Consider the following 17927-nt stretch of genomic DNA (forward strand, 5'->3'; position numbering starts at 1 on the left):
TGGGGCCTGAATGACAGGGTCTGCGCCCACGAGGAGCAGGACTTTTGGATGATGATGAAAGTCATAGACACTCCCAAGTTTTTCACGTAAAAGGAATTTCTCAAGGAACTGGGCAGAGCTCTTGCTTTGTGGGTGGGACAGGAAAGGCCAAGCCCCGCTGCACTCAGAGCAAGGCTCCTTTTGGAGGTCGATATGCCCTTCAGGCTTCAGTTTTTATCCCACTCCATTAGCCCATTACCTCTGATGACAGCTTGTGCTGTTGCCTCTTGCCAGGAGCGAGGCACCAGCCCACAGGTGCAGGAATTCCTTAGTAATAGGTAACCAGCTTTCACCCTGCTCCCCACCACCACCTTGTGCCAGTCAGTAGCACGGGGCGGGGGGAAAAAACTCCCCCCTCGTCCCACACATGGAAACAAAAGGAAAGAGTGAGATGAGTCTGGAAATAGCACCGATATTCATAGGGCATGCCCAGGCGTGGCAGGGCTCCTGGTGAGCCGCCAGAACTCTATCCATCCCTCTGGCAGTAAGCCCCGGGGAGGGGTGGGGGTGGGAAGAGGCGGTGAGGAGCTAGCAACCTGCAAGGTTCCCTGTAAATTAAACATCACTTACCTTCCGTGTCCATCTGCAGTAGTTGAAGGCAGGAAAAATGTCTTGGTGATTAACTGGTGGTAGTGAACTTTCAGATCAAAGTGAGTATCAAGAGATAGCTGAAGAGATTACCCTTATAAATAATTATTTAAAATATGTATGTCCTTGAGGGTGGGGAGAATAACTAGTAGAATCCAGGTTTTTAATGTGGGCAAAGTGCAGGGAAGAAAGTGGCACTGAGCATCTTTAGCTCTGTTCATGGGGAGCAAAGGTGAAATGAATGGTTTTGGCTAGAGAAATTAATTGCACAGATACTGCCCTATGAGGTTTTGTGTTTGTTTTTCTTTATCACAGAGCCTCTCTCTCTCTCTCTCTCTCTCTCTCTCTCTCTCTCTCTCTCTCTCTCTCTCTCTCCCCCCCCACTCCCCCCTTCCTCCCTCCTTCCCCCTTCCCTCCCTCTCTCTTTCATATTCTCTTAGGCTTCTAGAATGTTCCTGTGCCTAAGCATGGAGGAGGCAGTCTTTTAACAGTGGACATGAGCGTGTCCTTCTCCAAATGGGTTAGGTCTGTGCCTAGGACAGCTTCTCGAAGCTTCTCTGCTCTCAGTCTTTTGGGTACTAGACCTCTCTTCACCTCTCGCCCTGTACTGAACTTTTCCCTCTCCTCAATGGCTGACACCACTGTTGTCCTCACCAGTTCTGAGACATGAAAGTAGTGGAAAGACCCTTATTTTTCTATAGGTCTGAAGCTCATAGCAATTGGAGATTAGTTAATTCTCCTTTCCACATGATCCCTTATTTTGACAGCTCCCTGAGGAAAACACAACTTGCTGGCTTTTCTGTTACTTTTGTCTCCCTGTGAACAATTTTGAATTTGTGCAGCTGGGGTGAGAGTCTCAGTGTGTAAAGCACTATCCTCCAGCAGGTAGCCCATGTCCCCAAGGGGAGTGCACCCCTTCAACAAACTCTGTTGTCTCTTAAAGAAAAAAAGAAAGTGTCCATGGCTGAGTTCTGCCTTGTTGAAATAACTTTCAAGACACTGAGGCTGTTGCGTCTGCAATAGGCAACACTTTTGGCCGAGGAGGGAGATTCCTCTCCACCACGTTTCAAGTCGAGCTGATTAGACGTGTTGCTGGAGGGGCTTGCGCATGGCGGAGCGGGCTAATTGGCTGCAGTGCACTCTGCCTCCAACCCATCTCCATTCTCCAATTAAACTCCCATCATCCTGCTGTCCTGCGCGACCTGCCGCTGCCTCTGACTTGGCATTTCTGTTTGGGTTTGGATGTGGGGGTTTTTTGTAGTCCCTTCAAGAGTTACTTAATGAAACACTTTAAATACTTCATTTTTAAATTTAAACTCTTTTAATCAAAGCACTTTACATGCACCCCTCAGTCACGAGTTATTTCCCCACATCCTTCAGTACTTAATCTCGGAGCAGAATTGGAAATATCGATAGAAAGTGTAAATCACGCCCTCCTGCTGAAAGCGTTGTATCAGGTTTCGGCTCAAAAGAGCACCATTACCTTTAGCTGTCACGGATCTGTACACTTGATCGATAAACTTCAAATATTATTAGAGGTGGAGGCTTCAGAGATTTGCTCTGTTCTTTGGAGAGAGACAGAGATAAATCTTTCTTAAAAATTGACTTGAATTTGCACTCTCAGTCTTCCTGGTGAAATGCATTTCTCTTAGGCGTCCAGCAACTGCACAGGGGACAGATTTATAGGCCATGTGCTTCTTGTACTGAAAGATTTAAATGGTAAATCCTTCACATATGACTTCACAAATCATGTAAAGTTAAAAGATTTTTACCGTTTCTGTTGCTGCTGTGCTTAAATTGTAAGGTACAGCTAGTAAATCATTTTAATGGAGGTGTCGTACTTGACTCAATAAAAAAAAAAAAAAGACAATGGTTTAGCTTCCACTCCAAAATGTTAATGTATTAATCAACGGGAGAATAATTGTTTTTTACTGCATTATAAATCCCAGGTGCCATTAGGATTTCAGCAAGGGGTGATGTAGCCACAGTCCTAAGTTAAAATTGTTTACGCTGCCATACGTCCATCCCACATTGCCATAGCTCATTCTGGGTTCATTCTGGAGTCGTTCCCCAGCCAAACATGTCGTTCCTCAGTTGGAAGAAGACATCCTGAGGGAGTGATGCTTATAAAGGAAAATTAATTGCATCGTGAAGTGTTAAATAAATAAAATAAAAACCATCTGTGGCAATGGACAATTATTCCTTGCTGTCTTTTTTGAAATAGGTTTTTAGATATTAGATTGAGGCTTCCTCCCTCATACATCCTGAAGGTAGCAGGCATGTCACTTGTCTTTAGTCTCATAATCCTTGTTTTATCTCTAGGCAGCTGTGGGTTTGGAGCTCCTTACTTTTCCTGTGCATATACCTGGCAGGGAGTAAGTCATTGGGCATCTATTGGAAATAAGTCACTGGGCGTCTCGCCTCCCCTCCACAGCTGCTGTTACTGCCTGAAGGTGCCCCTAAATAGTTAAGTCGACCTCCTTAATAGGATCTACAACTGGATACAGACAGAGTGAACGCTAGGCCAATTAGGATGGGATGGACTCTATTTCTTCCTTCCCTGCTCCCTAAGCTTGTTCCACATGCATTAGAGCTCCTATGCTGCTTATATTGAAATTGCCTTGTGGGGAGAACGGATCAATTCGGAACTGGACAGGTCAGTTTGTTCCCTCAGTGTAACTTGATCCATCTCTAGATCATCCTCTGTGGCTCCTCTATTAAAAAAGAAGGTGCCCACTGACCCTGGAGACAGTGTCACCAGGGTTCCTGGTATCTCATTATGAGCTCTACATCCCTATTCCTCTTCTAATTTCAACAGATTCTCGAGCAGGTGAAGAAGGCTCGATACGGGCAGTGGATCATGCTGTGATTGGCGGTGTCGTGGCCGTGGTGGTGTTCGCCATGCTGTGCTTGCTCATCATTCTGGGGCGCTATTTTGCCAGACATAAAGGTAAGCGAGGTGCTCTGGCCGGCAGGAGGCCTCATGTCACCGCAGCCCCTGCATTCAGGGACTTTACAAGGTTGTCCTTGATAGGCAATTTGGTTTATGTGGCCGCATAACCTCTTTGATCCCTGAAACTGGGAGAGAGAAAAAAACAACAACAGAAATCTTAGCAGCTGCTGATTTGGACTTTGAGAGTTGATGAGTAGTACTCCTTGATTTGGATTTTCTCTAAATATAAGGCTGTATAAATTTGTTAATAGACAATCCGGTATTTGGGACAGTAAAAATTACAAAGTAGGGGCTGGTGTGTGAGATGTGGCATGAACCCCAAAACAATAAACATGGAAAGAACACACCTGTAACCTGCTGCTTCCTGTGAAGCAGGTGGACGAGCTCTGCTCCCTGGCCACAAGCTCCAGGTAAGCTGGTCACAGCAGCTAGAACACGTCCTTGGTTTGATATGCCTTAAAAGCCACATAAATATGTATTTTTTAAATTATCAGTGCAAGTGATTTAAATTGCCATTAATCACACAGTTATCAACTGTGCAGCCTGGATGGGCAATCATCTTTTCCAACGCTTCTGCTCTCTGCCCCATGCTGCTCTGATCCTCTTCTCCCCTCCGGGTAATTCATTCTCCCTTTTCTTTGTCGGCCCTTGTCTTTCTCAGTTGTTTTTCTCAAGCACTGTGCAGTGAGCTTGTGGGGCTTCCTATAGTACGAGCTCTAGGTGCTTGCATACTGCTTGATTGTAAAACTTGGGTTTGGGGACGGTCCCTTAAACACAGCAATGGAAGTCCAAGGTACTTGACAACCACCTTTAGCATCCAAACTGCCAGTCTCGAGCATAAAACCATTTGGGACCCTCAGCACTATGTGTACTTCACCCTCTGCCTACACCCAGGAGACAGTCTGTTTGGCGAAGAACTCCCAGCCTCTTGGGGCTGAGCTTGACAGAGCCAGGAAGGTAAGGCCAGAGAGTGGGGCAGAAATCTGCCCAGCAGCTGTGGAGAGCCGGGGGAGAAGGCAGATGCGTCACTGTCCAGAGGAAAAAGGGTTACAGGAAGGGAACATTGACCACCCGCCTTCTCAGATTTGTCACTCTGAAAACCTGAAAATACAACAAATGTTTCCGCCCTTTTTTACTCAATGGTATGTAACAATAGGAGGAGGGTTTTTGATTATGATAGGTAGTGTAACCTCTACCTATATAGCAGACGGAGGTGCAGTGTTGTCTTTCTTCATGTAAACTGTTGGGACTCGGTGATAAGAGTGTCACCAACTTTGTACCTTTCTGTCTATTGTCATTATAAAGTGGCTGTGCCAATTAGCAAATCCATGAATCTGGGTCCATCTAGAGTTACACTATGCGAGAGGATCACTTGTTCCTTAAGACAGATCCCAAGCCTTGATTACAGCTGTCATAACATCAAATTATTTCTCAATCTGGAACCCCACTCTGAAATGGAAGCAGAAGAAAATGAAACATACTTGTGCAAGTTCGAGCACATTTTCACTTATGTACGGATGGGCAATGATGATTCATGAAGACGGGAGGCAAGGGTTCAAGTGAACAATATGAGGTGACATTAGAACATCATCAGGGCCCTAATTCATTTATTGGCTAATTGCTCTTTCTTGCTTTGGTCTTTAACCATGTGCGTGCACGTATATCTGGTCATTGGTCCTGGGCATTTCCTGTTTATACGTTAGTCAGCAGCTCTCCAGCTTTCTGCATTTTTAGCTCCCACTCACGTCTTCCTCTGCTGACATCCTCTGGTCATAATCACTGCTCTAATGTCTCATTTGCTGAATTATATCGCAGCGGTTCAGTTGGAGTGGTGCCTTTGGAACCCCCGGATCCCCATTTGTCTCACCCACCTCGCTTTCTTCTTCCAATTGTTTTTTCCCCTCTGCTGCCTGCACACCACTTCGGCTGATGATGGCTATAAAGCAAGTTGCCATCTCTGTACCACTTTACACAGAGGCCATCAGACAGTCACGGTGCTTTACCCCTTCATCTTTCAGGTACATACTTCACTCATGAAGCCAAAGGAGCCGATGACGCAGCAGACGCAGACACGGCTATAATCAATGCAGAAGGAGGACAGAACAACTCTGAAGAAAAGAAAGAGTACTTCATCTAGAACAGCCCTTTTGTTTCAATGAGGTGTCCAACTGGCCCTATTTAGATGATAAAGAGACAGTGATATTGGAACTTGCCAGAAATTCGTGTGTTTTTTTATGAATGGGTGGAAAGGTGCGAGACTGGGAAGGCTTGGGCTTTGATGTGTAAAAAAAAAATGTTCTTTGAAAAGTACACTCTGCTGTTTGACACCTCTGTTTTGTTTGTTTGTTTTTTAATTTTTTATTTCTTCCTACCAAGTCAAACTTGGATGCTTGGATTTAGTTTGGATAGATTGCAGAAAATTCTGTGCCTTGTTTTCTGTTTGTTTGTTGCGTTCCTTCTTTTTTTTTTTTTTTTTTTTTCCTTTGTATGCATTTATTTTTCCAAAAAATTTTTGAATTTCTTTTTTTCCAAAATCTCCCATTTTGGAATTTGCCTGCTGGGATTCCTTAGAATCGTTTCCCCCTTATTTTGCTATTGTTTTTACTTTTCTGTTTATTGTTGAAGTAACTGCTTTCTGTTCAAAGTTCAGTTTCATAAAAGGAGAACCAGCACAGTTTAGATTTCATAGTTCAGAATTTAGTGTATCCATAATGCATTCTTCTCTGTTGTCGTAAAGATTTGGGTGAACAAACAATGAGAACTCTTTGCTGCTGCCCATGTTGCAAATACTTAGAGCAGTGAAGACTAGAAACTTAGACTGTGATTCAGAAAATGTTCTGTTTGCTGTGGAACTACATTACTGTACAGGGTTATCTGCAAGTGAGGTGTGTCACAATGAGATTGAATCTGTCTTTAATTCTGTATCTGTAGACGGCTCAGTATAGATACCCCACACTGTCCAGAAAGGCTTGGGGTTGGAGGGGCTCCTCCTTTTTCAGTGCCCTAAACAGACCTGACAGTGAGGGCTGTTCCTTTTATATAAGTGGACATATTTGAGTTGCCACAGGAGGGGAAGTAGGGAGGGGGGAAAGATAGTTCTGCTCTGGTTATTTCTGTTCCAAATGATTCCGTCCACCTTTCCCAATCGGCCTTACTTCTCACTAATTTGTAGGAAAAAGCAAGTCCTTACGGTGTGCGAATGACTGAATGGGACAGGTTTTTTTTTTTCCTTTGTGCTTAGTTAGAAAGGCAGTAGGATGTGTCCTGCATGTACTGTATATTACAGATATTTGTCATGCTGGGATTTCCAACTCGAATCTGTGTGAAACTTTCATTCCTTCAGATTTGGCTTGACAAAGGCAGGAGGTACAAAAGAAGGGCCAGTATTATTCTCACACTGGTCTGCTGTCGATCTCAGTTCTCAAAAGGTCAGAGCAGAGGTGGAAAAACAGCATGTAGGGGTTTTCAGTTACTTAATCAAAACTCAAATGTGAGTGTTTTTATCTTTTTACCTTTCATACACTAGCCTTGGCCTCTTTCCTCAGCCTTAAGAACCATCTGCCAAAAAATTACTGATCCTCGCATGATGGCAGCCATAGTGCATAGCTACTAAAATAAGTTACCTTGAACATATCTTAGATGGGGAGCCTTGGGAAAAGGTAGAGGAGTCAAATTACCATTTACATTTTTTTAAAGAAATGTGGGGATTTTCATTGAAACGTCTAGGAAATCTAAAAGTAGTCCTGAAGGACAAAAACTAAACTCTTACCATATGTTTTGGTAAGGCTCCAGACTCCAGAAAACAGTCCCTTTGGAAAGATGGCATCAAAAAAGATAGATCTCTATATATATATATATAAATATATATTATATAACATTTTCAGTGAGTAATTTTGAATTTTGCAAGGTGCATTTTTACTATTGTTACATTATGTGGAAAACTTAACGCTGATTTATTTAAGGGGAAAAAAGTGTCAACTCTTTGTTATTTGAAAGCGTGTTTATTTTTCTTGTCTTTATTTTAACCTTTGATAGAACCATTGCAATATGGGGGCCTTTTGGGAACGGACTGGTATGTAAAAGAAAATCCATTATCGAGCAGCATTTTTGTTTTCCCCTCTCCTATCCCTAGGCACTTAACCAAGACAAAAAGCCACAACGAACATCCCTTTTTCAATGAATTTTATAATGTGCAGCTCTATTCCGAGCCCTTAGCACCCATTCTGACCATAGTATAACCATATCAAAGGGTGAGAACCATTTAGCATGTTGTTGAAAGGTTTTTTTCAGTTGTTCTTTTTAGGAAAATAAAACAAAACCTACCATTGCTTACAGAATTGGCATCTCATTTTTGGGACCTCCCATCTTTCTGTTTTGAAAAGTGTACAGTAGTGCAGTGTTCCTGATGTAACTTTATGGCTTACAATGTTGACATGTCTCAGGTTCATGTGTTTCAATTGGTGTTTTCCGTCTCAGGTAGATTGCAAAGTGTAGGCCCCACACATTGGAAAAAAAATAATAAAACGAAGCAAAAACAGGAAATTATGGATTTTAGTTGTATATTGGTTTATGTATTTTTTCTTAAGTATACAGTGCACTGTTTGAAATGTATTGTTGAGTATTACTTTGTACAGGTTGATCACTTTTTTTAGAGTGAAGAAAGAACAAACTTGTTTTTTGTGTTTTTTAAAGGAATATAAAATAATGAAGGATGTATAATTGATGCCAAATAAGCTTGTTCTTTAGTCACACCGACGTCTTATTTTTCCCTTTAGGCCAGTTGTTTTTAAGGTGTACATGAACAATGTTACGGTGTAAGAAACTCCATATTCACATGTTCCCATTCGCATTTTGTATTGGTTCATGTATACCATTTTTACAAAAAAAAGAAAAAAGAAAAAAAGTACTATAAAATATCTGTCTTCTTAATAAAAAAATTAATGTTACAAAGTGATCCTTTAATCTCTTTATGGACTTTGTTTGGACGCCTCGGCGTGAGAGAAGACATGGGCCTCTGGTCTAGCTTCCTCCTCGGAACCTAGCGCCGCTGCCAACAACCCGGCAGCAGACGCTGGGAAATGCTGCCGCCTGGTTTCTTTGATCTGATTTCGCTCTCTTCCTCCGCTCATCCTTACTGCCCTCGTTCTCTTCTCCCCTCTCAGTGGCCAGGTGGGCCAGGTGCTTGGCGGCGCGGACTCAGCGATTTGTGCAGGTGCACGGGATGCAGTGGTGGGCCGGCTGGGACAGGCCCCTCCCGTGGATACGGCTCCCGCCCCTCCCCTCTCGTCACCCACCACCCCCACCAACTTTCCTGTGTTGGCTGCTCCACCTGTCTCGCTTACTTTGGAATTTTGTGTCTTAACAATTCATTCCGCCTTCTTCATTTCAAGTTCTCTCCTTTAAAAGAAATCTTGTTCTGCGGAGGACCGGGGTGGTCGCCTGTGTAGAAGATTGTTCTCACTTCCTGTTTAGGCTGCCGAGACCTCCAGTCCCGGCGGTGTACTGCAGGAGTCAGTCTGTCCGCCGTCCTCCTTGCCTTGCAGGCCCAAGTGAGCAACGTCAACACTTTCTGGTGACTGATCTTACAAACGCGCAGATAGTCGACCAGCTCCTATGTGCCCTCTCCCCCGACTCACCCAGCTGTGGTTGAGTTTCCCCTTTCTCTCTCTGGCAGGGAATTGGGAAAGCTCTGCAGTGGAAGAAAAGGTAAGCTCCAGAAAAGCCAAAGGCTGTGGATCGCATTTTAGCCTCTTCCATCCTGGCCTGGTCTCTTGCCTGTCTCTAAAAATCAGTTGATCAAATGTGCAGTTAGTGAGCACCTGCTGTATCCAGCAAGGAGAAATACAGAGAAAAGTAGTCCCTGGAGGCTAATCAGGGCATCAGTTCCACCCACGTGAAAACATGAAATGGCCCTCAGCTGTGGGGGCTCCACCCCACATAGTTAAGGAGCCCAGACAGTGCTGTGGGAATTTCTGGAGAAGGGAAATCAATGAAGACTGGGCAGTCAAGAGGGCTTCCTGGAGGAACTTGGGACCCCAGCTGGATCTCAATGGATGGTTTAGTGGACAGGGGATATGAGTCGCAGATACCAAGGGCAGTAAGCCAGCCCTCTGACTTGTACGGGAAGAATAAATTGAAATCAGATGAGGTTTGGTGGTTGGGAATCAGTCTTGCGGCTGTTCTCGAAGTCCAGGCAGGAGTCAAGATTTCAGGGGCCTCTGTCAGAGCAGAGAGCAGTGGGCAGCACTAATTCATCGTAACTATATAAAAAGTCTGTTGTGGGGGCTAGAGGGCAGAGATCAAGGGTGTGTGCTAACAGAGACTGCCTGGGTTCCTAACCCTGCTCACCACTTACTAGCTGTGAAACCCCAGGCAAGCGGACACCTCACGCCCTTGTGAAGCTTGCCTCAGAATGTTTAGTGACCCCTGTCTCCTCACCATTAGTAGAGCTATTCCAGGCCACATGGCACACACTATGTTTAGTGTGCCCAGCCCTCTCCCCTTGTCTGTAGCATGAGGCACCAGTTTGGGCTATAACCTGCAGAAAAGGGACCCCGGAAGTTTACTGAAGTGAGGTGGCAACTGGCTGCACATTTGCCTTTGAATTCCACAGGGTATGCAAATGAGAAGATGCCAGAAGCAGTCCAAGTTAGCAGGAGCTTGATAAGTTGCCGGGCCTGCCTTGGGTACGGGAGGGAAAATGGCCCTTGTTTCCTCTGGAGAGTTTTCCAATGTTTTGGCCTGCTTGCGTTCTCCAAATACATCAACGGAAACCCTGAGGTGACATGCGGGTGTTAATTGGTGCAATCTTTCACTGTCCTCTGTATACTCGAAATGTAATTCTTGCACTGCTGTGGACTTAGTCCATGGAGAAATGTTCCTTTGATTCTGGCATCCAGAAACTTAAAGCAACCATGCAGTCACCATGCTACACGTAGAAAGACTGCATAACTGAATGCTTTTTTTTCATTATAAACTTCTGCCCAGAGCTAATATGCACCATTTTGCCAGGATGCCTTAGTCATGAATAACTGGCAGCCAGATTCCTTCAGAGTGAAATTTGTCTCCACAACCACACATGTACTCTTTGGAAGTATTGCCAAGGGAGGCACTTGGACGTCCTGACCCTGTACAGGAGAAGGAAAAGGACTCTTGGCCATCATTCAAATGAGCTTGTGGGCCAATATGTTAAAGTCAGTGGCAGGCACACAGACACTGAGTAAGTAGGAGTTGTTTAAAGGGAGACTAATCAAGACCCTGGTTGCCTGCATTTCACTTTGTATGTAGTATCTCCAATCTTGACATTTGTAAGTTCATCCTCGACATAGGTAGCTTTCAGGTTGGCCTTGAAGAAATCAGCCAGCCAGCCCTGAGTTTAGGGCCCATTGTTCTCAAGGACCTGCCAAGACAGAGTGTCTGTTCTCCCCTGCGGGAATGACATTTTTGATGATGGCTAAGCAAAGCCTCACCATTGCTAGCATACGTTGTGAGGGGCCTTCAGAATGAGGCGTGGCATGGTAGAAAAACATCAAGCAGTATTCCTTGTCTTATTCGTGTTCATCTCAAAATAGTGAAATGTGCTTCTGATACAAGCCCTGGTGTTTTATTTACCCGTATCGCCCCTTCCCACACAGACACATTACACACACATGCCCAAAAGAGGGTGTTGAGCACACATACAATGTGAGCACCCCAAAACTGAGACTTGAAAGCAAGAATCTTTTGTTTTCAAGTCTGCCAATCCTCAGCTTCTAGGCTCTTTTATACACAGGAAATTATATTTGTTTTGATTTTTATGTTTTTATTTTTCATTCCAAAGTGAATGTAAGATGTCTACTGCCCCTGATGGTCAAGCCAGGAAATGCAACTCAGGCCTTACATTTAAATACGGACTTAATTCCAACAAGGAACCTACCTGACTTAAAGTCTGCTGCTTTTACTGTCTCCCACATGCACACCCACTCGTGACTCCCATTTAACTCTCTCCTAATCCTTTGGGGTGTTGAACTGGGTGGCGATGATTCCAGGGAAAGTGAAGACCACTACTGAGAGTCAAATCAACGCATGTTCTGGGCCCAGGACTTTTCCAGCTGCCCTCCAAGCATGCACTGGCTCACAGTCATATTTCAGACATGATCGCCTTAAATCTTCCTTAAGTGCTATCTTCTCAGGTTAATTAATCACCAGGCTTAAACTTGCTGTTACCAGCAGGAAGTCCATCCTGAAGTCAGCAATGTTAACGATTGCATCTTCTAATACTGTTTATCCTGAATTAGTGTTTACTTAGGGGGAAAATTGATCCGTAATTGATATTTCAGTCTTCCAGAGCTGGTGTTGGAAGAGCCTAATGCAAGCCTTTAATAGCAAGCAAATATTTAAATCCCTTAATGGTTGCTGAATATTGAAATGTGTGACGTTATTACTCTTTTTGGTTTGTTTTCTCTGTAGTTGTGTATGTCATCGGTTAAACTTGCATCGGATGCTGGCAGGCTCGAGTCTAGCTAATCCACAAAAGCTGTTTGCCCAGACACAGCAGACCTGATTAGAAAGTATTGCTATGGAAGGAAGTCTTCGCACTAATCAGTCTTTGTTAGCTAGTGACGAAATTACTATCCATCTCTCTTTCTCTTTCTCTCCCTCTCTCTAGGCCTGTTTTCTCTAACCTCCTCTCCCAGAATAAAGTGATGGGGGCAGCTATAGTGTTGCAATTAGGAGCATGAATCTTTTATCGTTTGGACAAGGAAGGGAAAATGCCATTACTGTCAACCGAAATGTCCTACTTGGGTTTTTTGCTCCTACTTCCCCGCCAAAGCGCATTGCTGCTGCTGAAAGTGTATAACATTCACAGTTGTTCTTGATGGCTTGATCCTTAACACAGCCAGAAATTTAGCACGGGAGATGCTTAAGACAGTTTATGGAAAAATAATAGATTTCCTTGCAGAGACACCAATGCATCGAGAAGGGCGTTGAGTCACATTAGACTCAGCCAAGATCACCAATTTTCTCCCTTTCTGGCTTCAGTCACAAAGGCTATTGCTAAAAAAAAAAAAAAAAAAAAAATGCGGGCCCTCTTGAATCCTCTGTGTTTTCCCGGTTGGTTTCTATCAGCACCCACAAGTCTCTGGCTATGCCTGCCGTTGTCTCACCACTCACCTCCAGCAGCTGGGAGTCTGACAAGAAGCAATGTCTACAGAAGTGGAAAGAAAAGGATGCTCCAGAATGAAGAAGAACTGGGACGACCAGCGGATGAGACCTGAGACTAGGTCCACCAGCCTGGGGGCTCCAGAGACAAAGGGTGGCTGTGCAGAAGGCCACCGCTACCATCCTAGCACACAGGTGGGGTCCATCCCCATGTGACATCCCCGTGTGACCATCAGGAATGCCAAGAAGTGGTGTAGTGAGTTCCGCTAGCTTTAGCTGTATACACAGCCCATCACCGAGCTGCCTCGACCCAGCCCTTAGTTAGGAACCTCTGAGAATGAAACTCCCTTAGGCAGGTCAAGAAAGAGTAGCTTCTCATTCATAATGTTTGGGAGGCTGCAAAGATGAAACAGCAAACAGTGCATCACAAGATTGCAGCTTTCAGACTGTTTTTGCAAATGCATGTCAAAAGCCATGTGTTTCTTCTCCCCACAGTGCCTCCCCAATCATGCTGGGAAGAGAAGGTAGAGGGCATGGCCGGCAGGCACTGGCCAGCTCTCACGCCCTTCCACCCTAGTTGCAGCCGTGAACACCCCCAGCCGAGTTGCCGCTTCTGCCCCACTGTTTTCATTCTCAGCTTCTCCTAAATGGAAACCATTAATCATACTAAATTGTGCAATGATTCCGTGATAGCGAGAATGCTGATGGCAAAAATCATTCTCCTTTGTTGTGCCAGGCAGGCAAAAGGCAGAAGTATTAGACGTTGCCCTGCCTGGCTCCTTGCAAATGCTGACCATGTGTTTGCCCACGCAGCTGCCTCTATGCACACAGCTTATTTTAGCACCAGTCTAAGGCATTCCAACTGTTGACAAAAAACAAGGCGTCCAGCCCTCTTCCTTATTTTAAGGACTGCCAGTAAAACTTGTAACTCTGGGCACTCCCTTAAGTCTTTCCCGTTTGAAGGGCCCAGACCAGGGGGAGGGTTGCTGTGGGACTCGTGGAAAACCTGAGGTGGTCTCAGACGGAGTGAGCTGGTGGGGGAAGCTGTGCCCCACACACACTTCTGCCAGCTGGATTTCAGAAGAAACCAGGTGTGGGTACCAAGGAGGTATTTTGCCTTTCAGAATTTGATGTCTGCTTCGCTTCGACAAGCCTCTTTGTAAGCCACCCCTTCTGAATTAGAATCATTTTCCAAAAGCTCTTAAGCTATGATTAATGCCAGGGCTGTTTTTAACAATCATCCTGCCAGTCTTAAGCTGTAGTCATTTTCAATAATTTGGAGTGCTCAGAGGCAAGCCAGGAGTTTGTTGACAACAAAACCCATAAGAGCACAGCCAGGCAGCCACAAAAGATGGAAAAGCAAAGGGACCATTTGGGCTTAGCTGGCTTTCTGCTCCCAGAGTTTCACCACTAAAAGTTTGATTGAACACTCACAATGCATTAAGGATCCAACTGTGAGCATGGCTCGCAAGAGGGCAGCCAGCCTGGCTTTTGTGTGAAAAAATGAGCAGCATGTTTGGAGGGCTCCTTCTTTATTTATGGACATGTGTGGTTCATTCATGTCGTCCCCAAACCAGAGAGCCCTCGTTTGTCTTCCCATTGCCAACATCAAGGAGCGGGAAAGAAATGCAGCTGCTTTGCTCTGGGGCTGTTTACTTCCCACGAATGCCGAGCAAGGGCAGGGCCAAGATTTGGGGCTCCAGCTCCATGGATGGCCCTGGTCATTTCCACAGTCATGTGTATTAAACTAGCGTTCTCTTTTTAGTCTTGGCAATATCCTGCTAGAGTATCCATCTCTTTGAAAGCCCAATCTGAAGCTATGGCTGGAAATGTCCATGATCACAAGTTACTTAGACTCAGCTTCAGATTGCACTTATTTCTAGCTCATTACTTCCTCCGAGAGGAAATGGTCAGCTCTGGGTGATGGGAGTTTAACCAATGAATGTGGTGTGATTGATAGATATCTGTATCTCAGTCTAACTCTGCTGCCTCCCTAGCTATTATGCAGGTTACTTGGCTAGCCAGGGAGAATACAGACGTCTGGGTATAGCTTGGAGCTTCCATTAGTTAACTTCTAATAAACACCCTTCGACCTGAATTACAACAGAAGCCCCCAGTCCTGTGTTCAGCATGGCTTTAGAGGTATCTGTCATTTTCCCTATCGGTCCTTATTGACTTCAAGCCCCTTCCTTTTGAGGCTGAATGAATACATATCTAGTGTTCGGTCTCTGGGTCACGTTTCTGCCTTGGCCAGGAGTGCCGCAAAAGACACTCGTAATCTACCAGTGACCCTCCACATCTCTATGCACCTTTTAAAGAGTTTTTCTAGGTTCTCCTGGCAGCTTTACAAAGGCCTCGTTGGGACAACATCCCCTCCAGCATGGCACCTGCCTTAGGATCACAAGGCTTGGGGGAAATGAAGTTTCCTCAAACCTACCCCTGCCCTTATATTGCCTTTCTCAGTATCATCAATCGCTCAAAGCTAGAAACCTTTGAGTCATTCTCAATTCCTCCCTTTTCCTCATCTCCCACTTCCAGCTGGCTCCAATTCCCTGACCCCTAAATGCTTCTCCAACTTGACACAACCTTGTCATTTCCATGTCCCTTGCCTAGTCCAGGCCCTTTTCTTGCCACCACAGGAATGCAATATCCTGTCCTCTGGCTTCGCCAGGCCGCTGCCCCATCATCAGGCCTAAACTGGAGTGAACAGAGTCCCTTTCCTGCTTAGAAACTACTCGTTTGACCTTTGACTGCAGAGTAAACCCAAGTCCTCACAATCTGCTACCATTCAGTCTCACCGGGGACCTGCCACCACACAGACCCGCCCCACATTCCTCAAGTTCTGTCTCATTGCCATTCACACCTCTGTGCCTTTGAACATTCCAGAAGCGTCCTTCTCCCTTAAGTGACTTGGCTGAGCTTTCCCAACCTCTCACACTTTCCTCAGTTTGTGTCCTTATCCCAAGCTGAGCTGTATGTTTACCTTTCTGTCTCCCTCAATAAAACAGTAAATTCATTGAGAGTAAAGGCTGTATCTGATCCAGCTCTGAATCTCCAAGGTCAAGCAGGGTATCTAGCCTGTGCCCAATAAATTATTGAATAATAAGATACATTTTTTTCATCTGCGGTTGGATTGGTCTTGCATTTGTTCATCTCTTTCCTGGAAATATCCTGGTAAGCCTGCTTTTTTCCTTCTTTCTAACCAGCAGTTCTGTAGTTTCCAGAACTCCCTCTGTCTGCTTTGTTAAATTTCGGTTTGGTTTTGATTCTGTTTCTTGCTGTCCTGGTCAACATCGTTTTTCCCATGTCTCTTTTATTCTGTCTCTCTGGGCCATTTTGTCCATTAAGGACAATATGGACAGTGCCTGTGTCCTATAAATATCTCAAGGGTTGGCGAACATATCTGAACCTGGAAAGAAAAAAATACAGAGAAGAAAACTAAAAGCAAAATTATTAAATGTTTAATTAAATATCTACAAAACCATACATAACATTATCAACCAGCAAACTGCAACTGAAGTAAACTGGTACATAACCACGTGTAAACTGTATTTAATGTGGGATTGTAATGTATTTGATATAGTACAAAATAGAGTCTCCGTCAAAAGAGGTCCTAGAGCCTGAAAAGGTTTTTAAACAGTGCCACCTGTCTCCTTTCTTTTCCTCTTTCAATCTCACCCTCATGCACCCTCTTGCTTCTCTATCTCTGGATCTTGCACCCCAACCCTGAGCACGTAGACCAGGTTCAGGAGGGATACAACCCAGGAAGGGCCCAGGTGGGCAGAGTACAATTGTCATGTGAGCCATCAAGCCCTCCTGGAAGGCTGACCCTTGGAAAGAATCTAATGAATACACCCAGGGGCTCAGGATGGAAAGCTGAGCTGCCCCAAATAGGCATTAGTGACCGATTCTCCTGGTTTCAGCAATGGCAGTCTGTAGAGAGACCTGACCTGCACACCCAGCCTCCAACCTGTACAGCAAATTGTCAGCGTGGACGCCCTGGGCTTTGGAGGGCAGGTGACTGCTCTGCCCTGCTGCTGTCTTCAGGCTCTTCGTTGTCGTTTTGGTGCATGTGGGAGGGGGGTGGGCTAGTGGTGATGAGCCCTGACTCCAGGAGCCAGCATTCCTGAGCACTGTTTCCAGCTGGGCCTCTGATTCAGCCCGTGACCTTGGGCAAATCGCTTCCTCCCTGGGCCCTGCTCTCCATCTATAAAGAGCCTCAATCCCAAATTGTTTCGAGTTATTTGTTTGTGAAGTACTTTGACATCTCAGATCCAAGGCACGGTAAAGAGTAAAAATACTGCTGCTGTTCTAGTGCATTTAAAACCCCAAATAAAATGTATTGCCAGCTCTTGAGTTGAAAATTAAAAAGCTGTAATAATTGATGACTAATTCCACTGTTCCTTTATGATATCCTTGCCATAGTGAGATGATTCATTTTTTGCCCTTTTTCTTTAAAAATAAATAAAGGCTCCTTTGTGAAGAATGGACTTCATTTAGTAAATAATTTTGACTTGTGTAATTACTTCTGTGACTTTTCCTTAACAATTTGGCTTAGCTGAAAAGAGCCTCAGCCCCACTCCAGTCTTCCATCCCAGCGCTCTGTAAAGTAATTGTGCAATTAGGAAGAAGTGGCTGGAGCATCGCGTTTCTCTATATTTTAAGTTGGGAGTCTGACTCTGACTCCCTGCTTGCTGGAGTGGGTGAGCCAGCCTGTTATTAAAAAAACAATTATGCTGTTAAAAAATCAGGGGCTCCACAAGTGAAGAGCATCGATTGGTGAGAGCTGGTCAGTTATCACCAGAAGGTCCTGACAACACACTAATAGGTTTTTCTGAAGATCCAATCAAATTTTCATGGCAGAGGCTTGAGGAGTTCCACATGGGATCATGCTTGTCCTGGCCAGTATTGATTTCAGGGTGGCTCTCTCCTCGCTCCCCTCTCACTGCCTCACACTCTTCTGCTTCTGCGATTTTTTTTTTTTTTTTTTTTTGTAATAAAGACTTGAGCATTGTATTCCATGCGAACAGTTCGATGAGGGAAGGGTTGCCTCCAAAGCCTGGTCTGCGGTTGCTTCTCTGCACTATCTCCTTTGTTACTTTATCCTTAAAGTCAGACACAACATTACTACTTCCTGTTCTGCTTCTCCTTGACCTTGTGGGTTTTATTCTCAGAGCTGCTTCCAGCCCAGCCAGCAGCCCCCCTT

General features: G+C 44.8%; 1 protein-coding gene across 7 annotated transcripts in view; it reads left to right on the plus strand.

Annotated features, from left to right (window-relative positions):
• The window catches only part of CADM1 (cell adhesion molecule 1), a 339012-nt gene extending 326372 nt beyond the window's left edge, over window positions 1-12640 (plus strand). For 6 of the 7 annotated variants that reach the window (XM_019715453.3, XM_019715454.3, XM_019715455.3 and 3 more), the window contains 2 exons: window positions 3446-3577; window positions 5599-5788. In XM_019715453.3, the coding sequence (XP_019571012.3) occupies window positions 3446-3577; window positions 5599-5717 (251 nt within the window). In that variant the 3' untranslated portion in view covers window positions 5718-5788. Of the gene's footprint in view, window positions 1-3445; window positions 3578-5598; window positions 5789-12227 lie in introns of those variants that run through there. The other variant, XM_074335447.2, reaches the window with a different exon arrangement.
• Window positions 12641-17927: the final 5287 nt, after the last annotated feature.

This window comes from Rhinolophus sinicus, chromosome 14 (genome assembly GCF_057876585.1).
Source record: "Rhinolophus sinicus isolate RSI-liver-muscle chromosome 14, RSI-T2T, whole genome shotgun sequence".
In the NCBI taxonomy this organism is placed as follows: domain Eukaryota; kingdom Metazoa; phylum Chordata; class Mammalia; order Chiroptera; family Rhinolophidae; genus Rhinolophus; species Rhinolophus sinicus.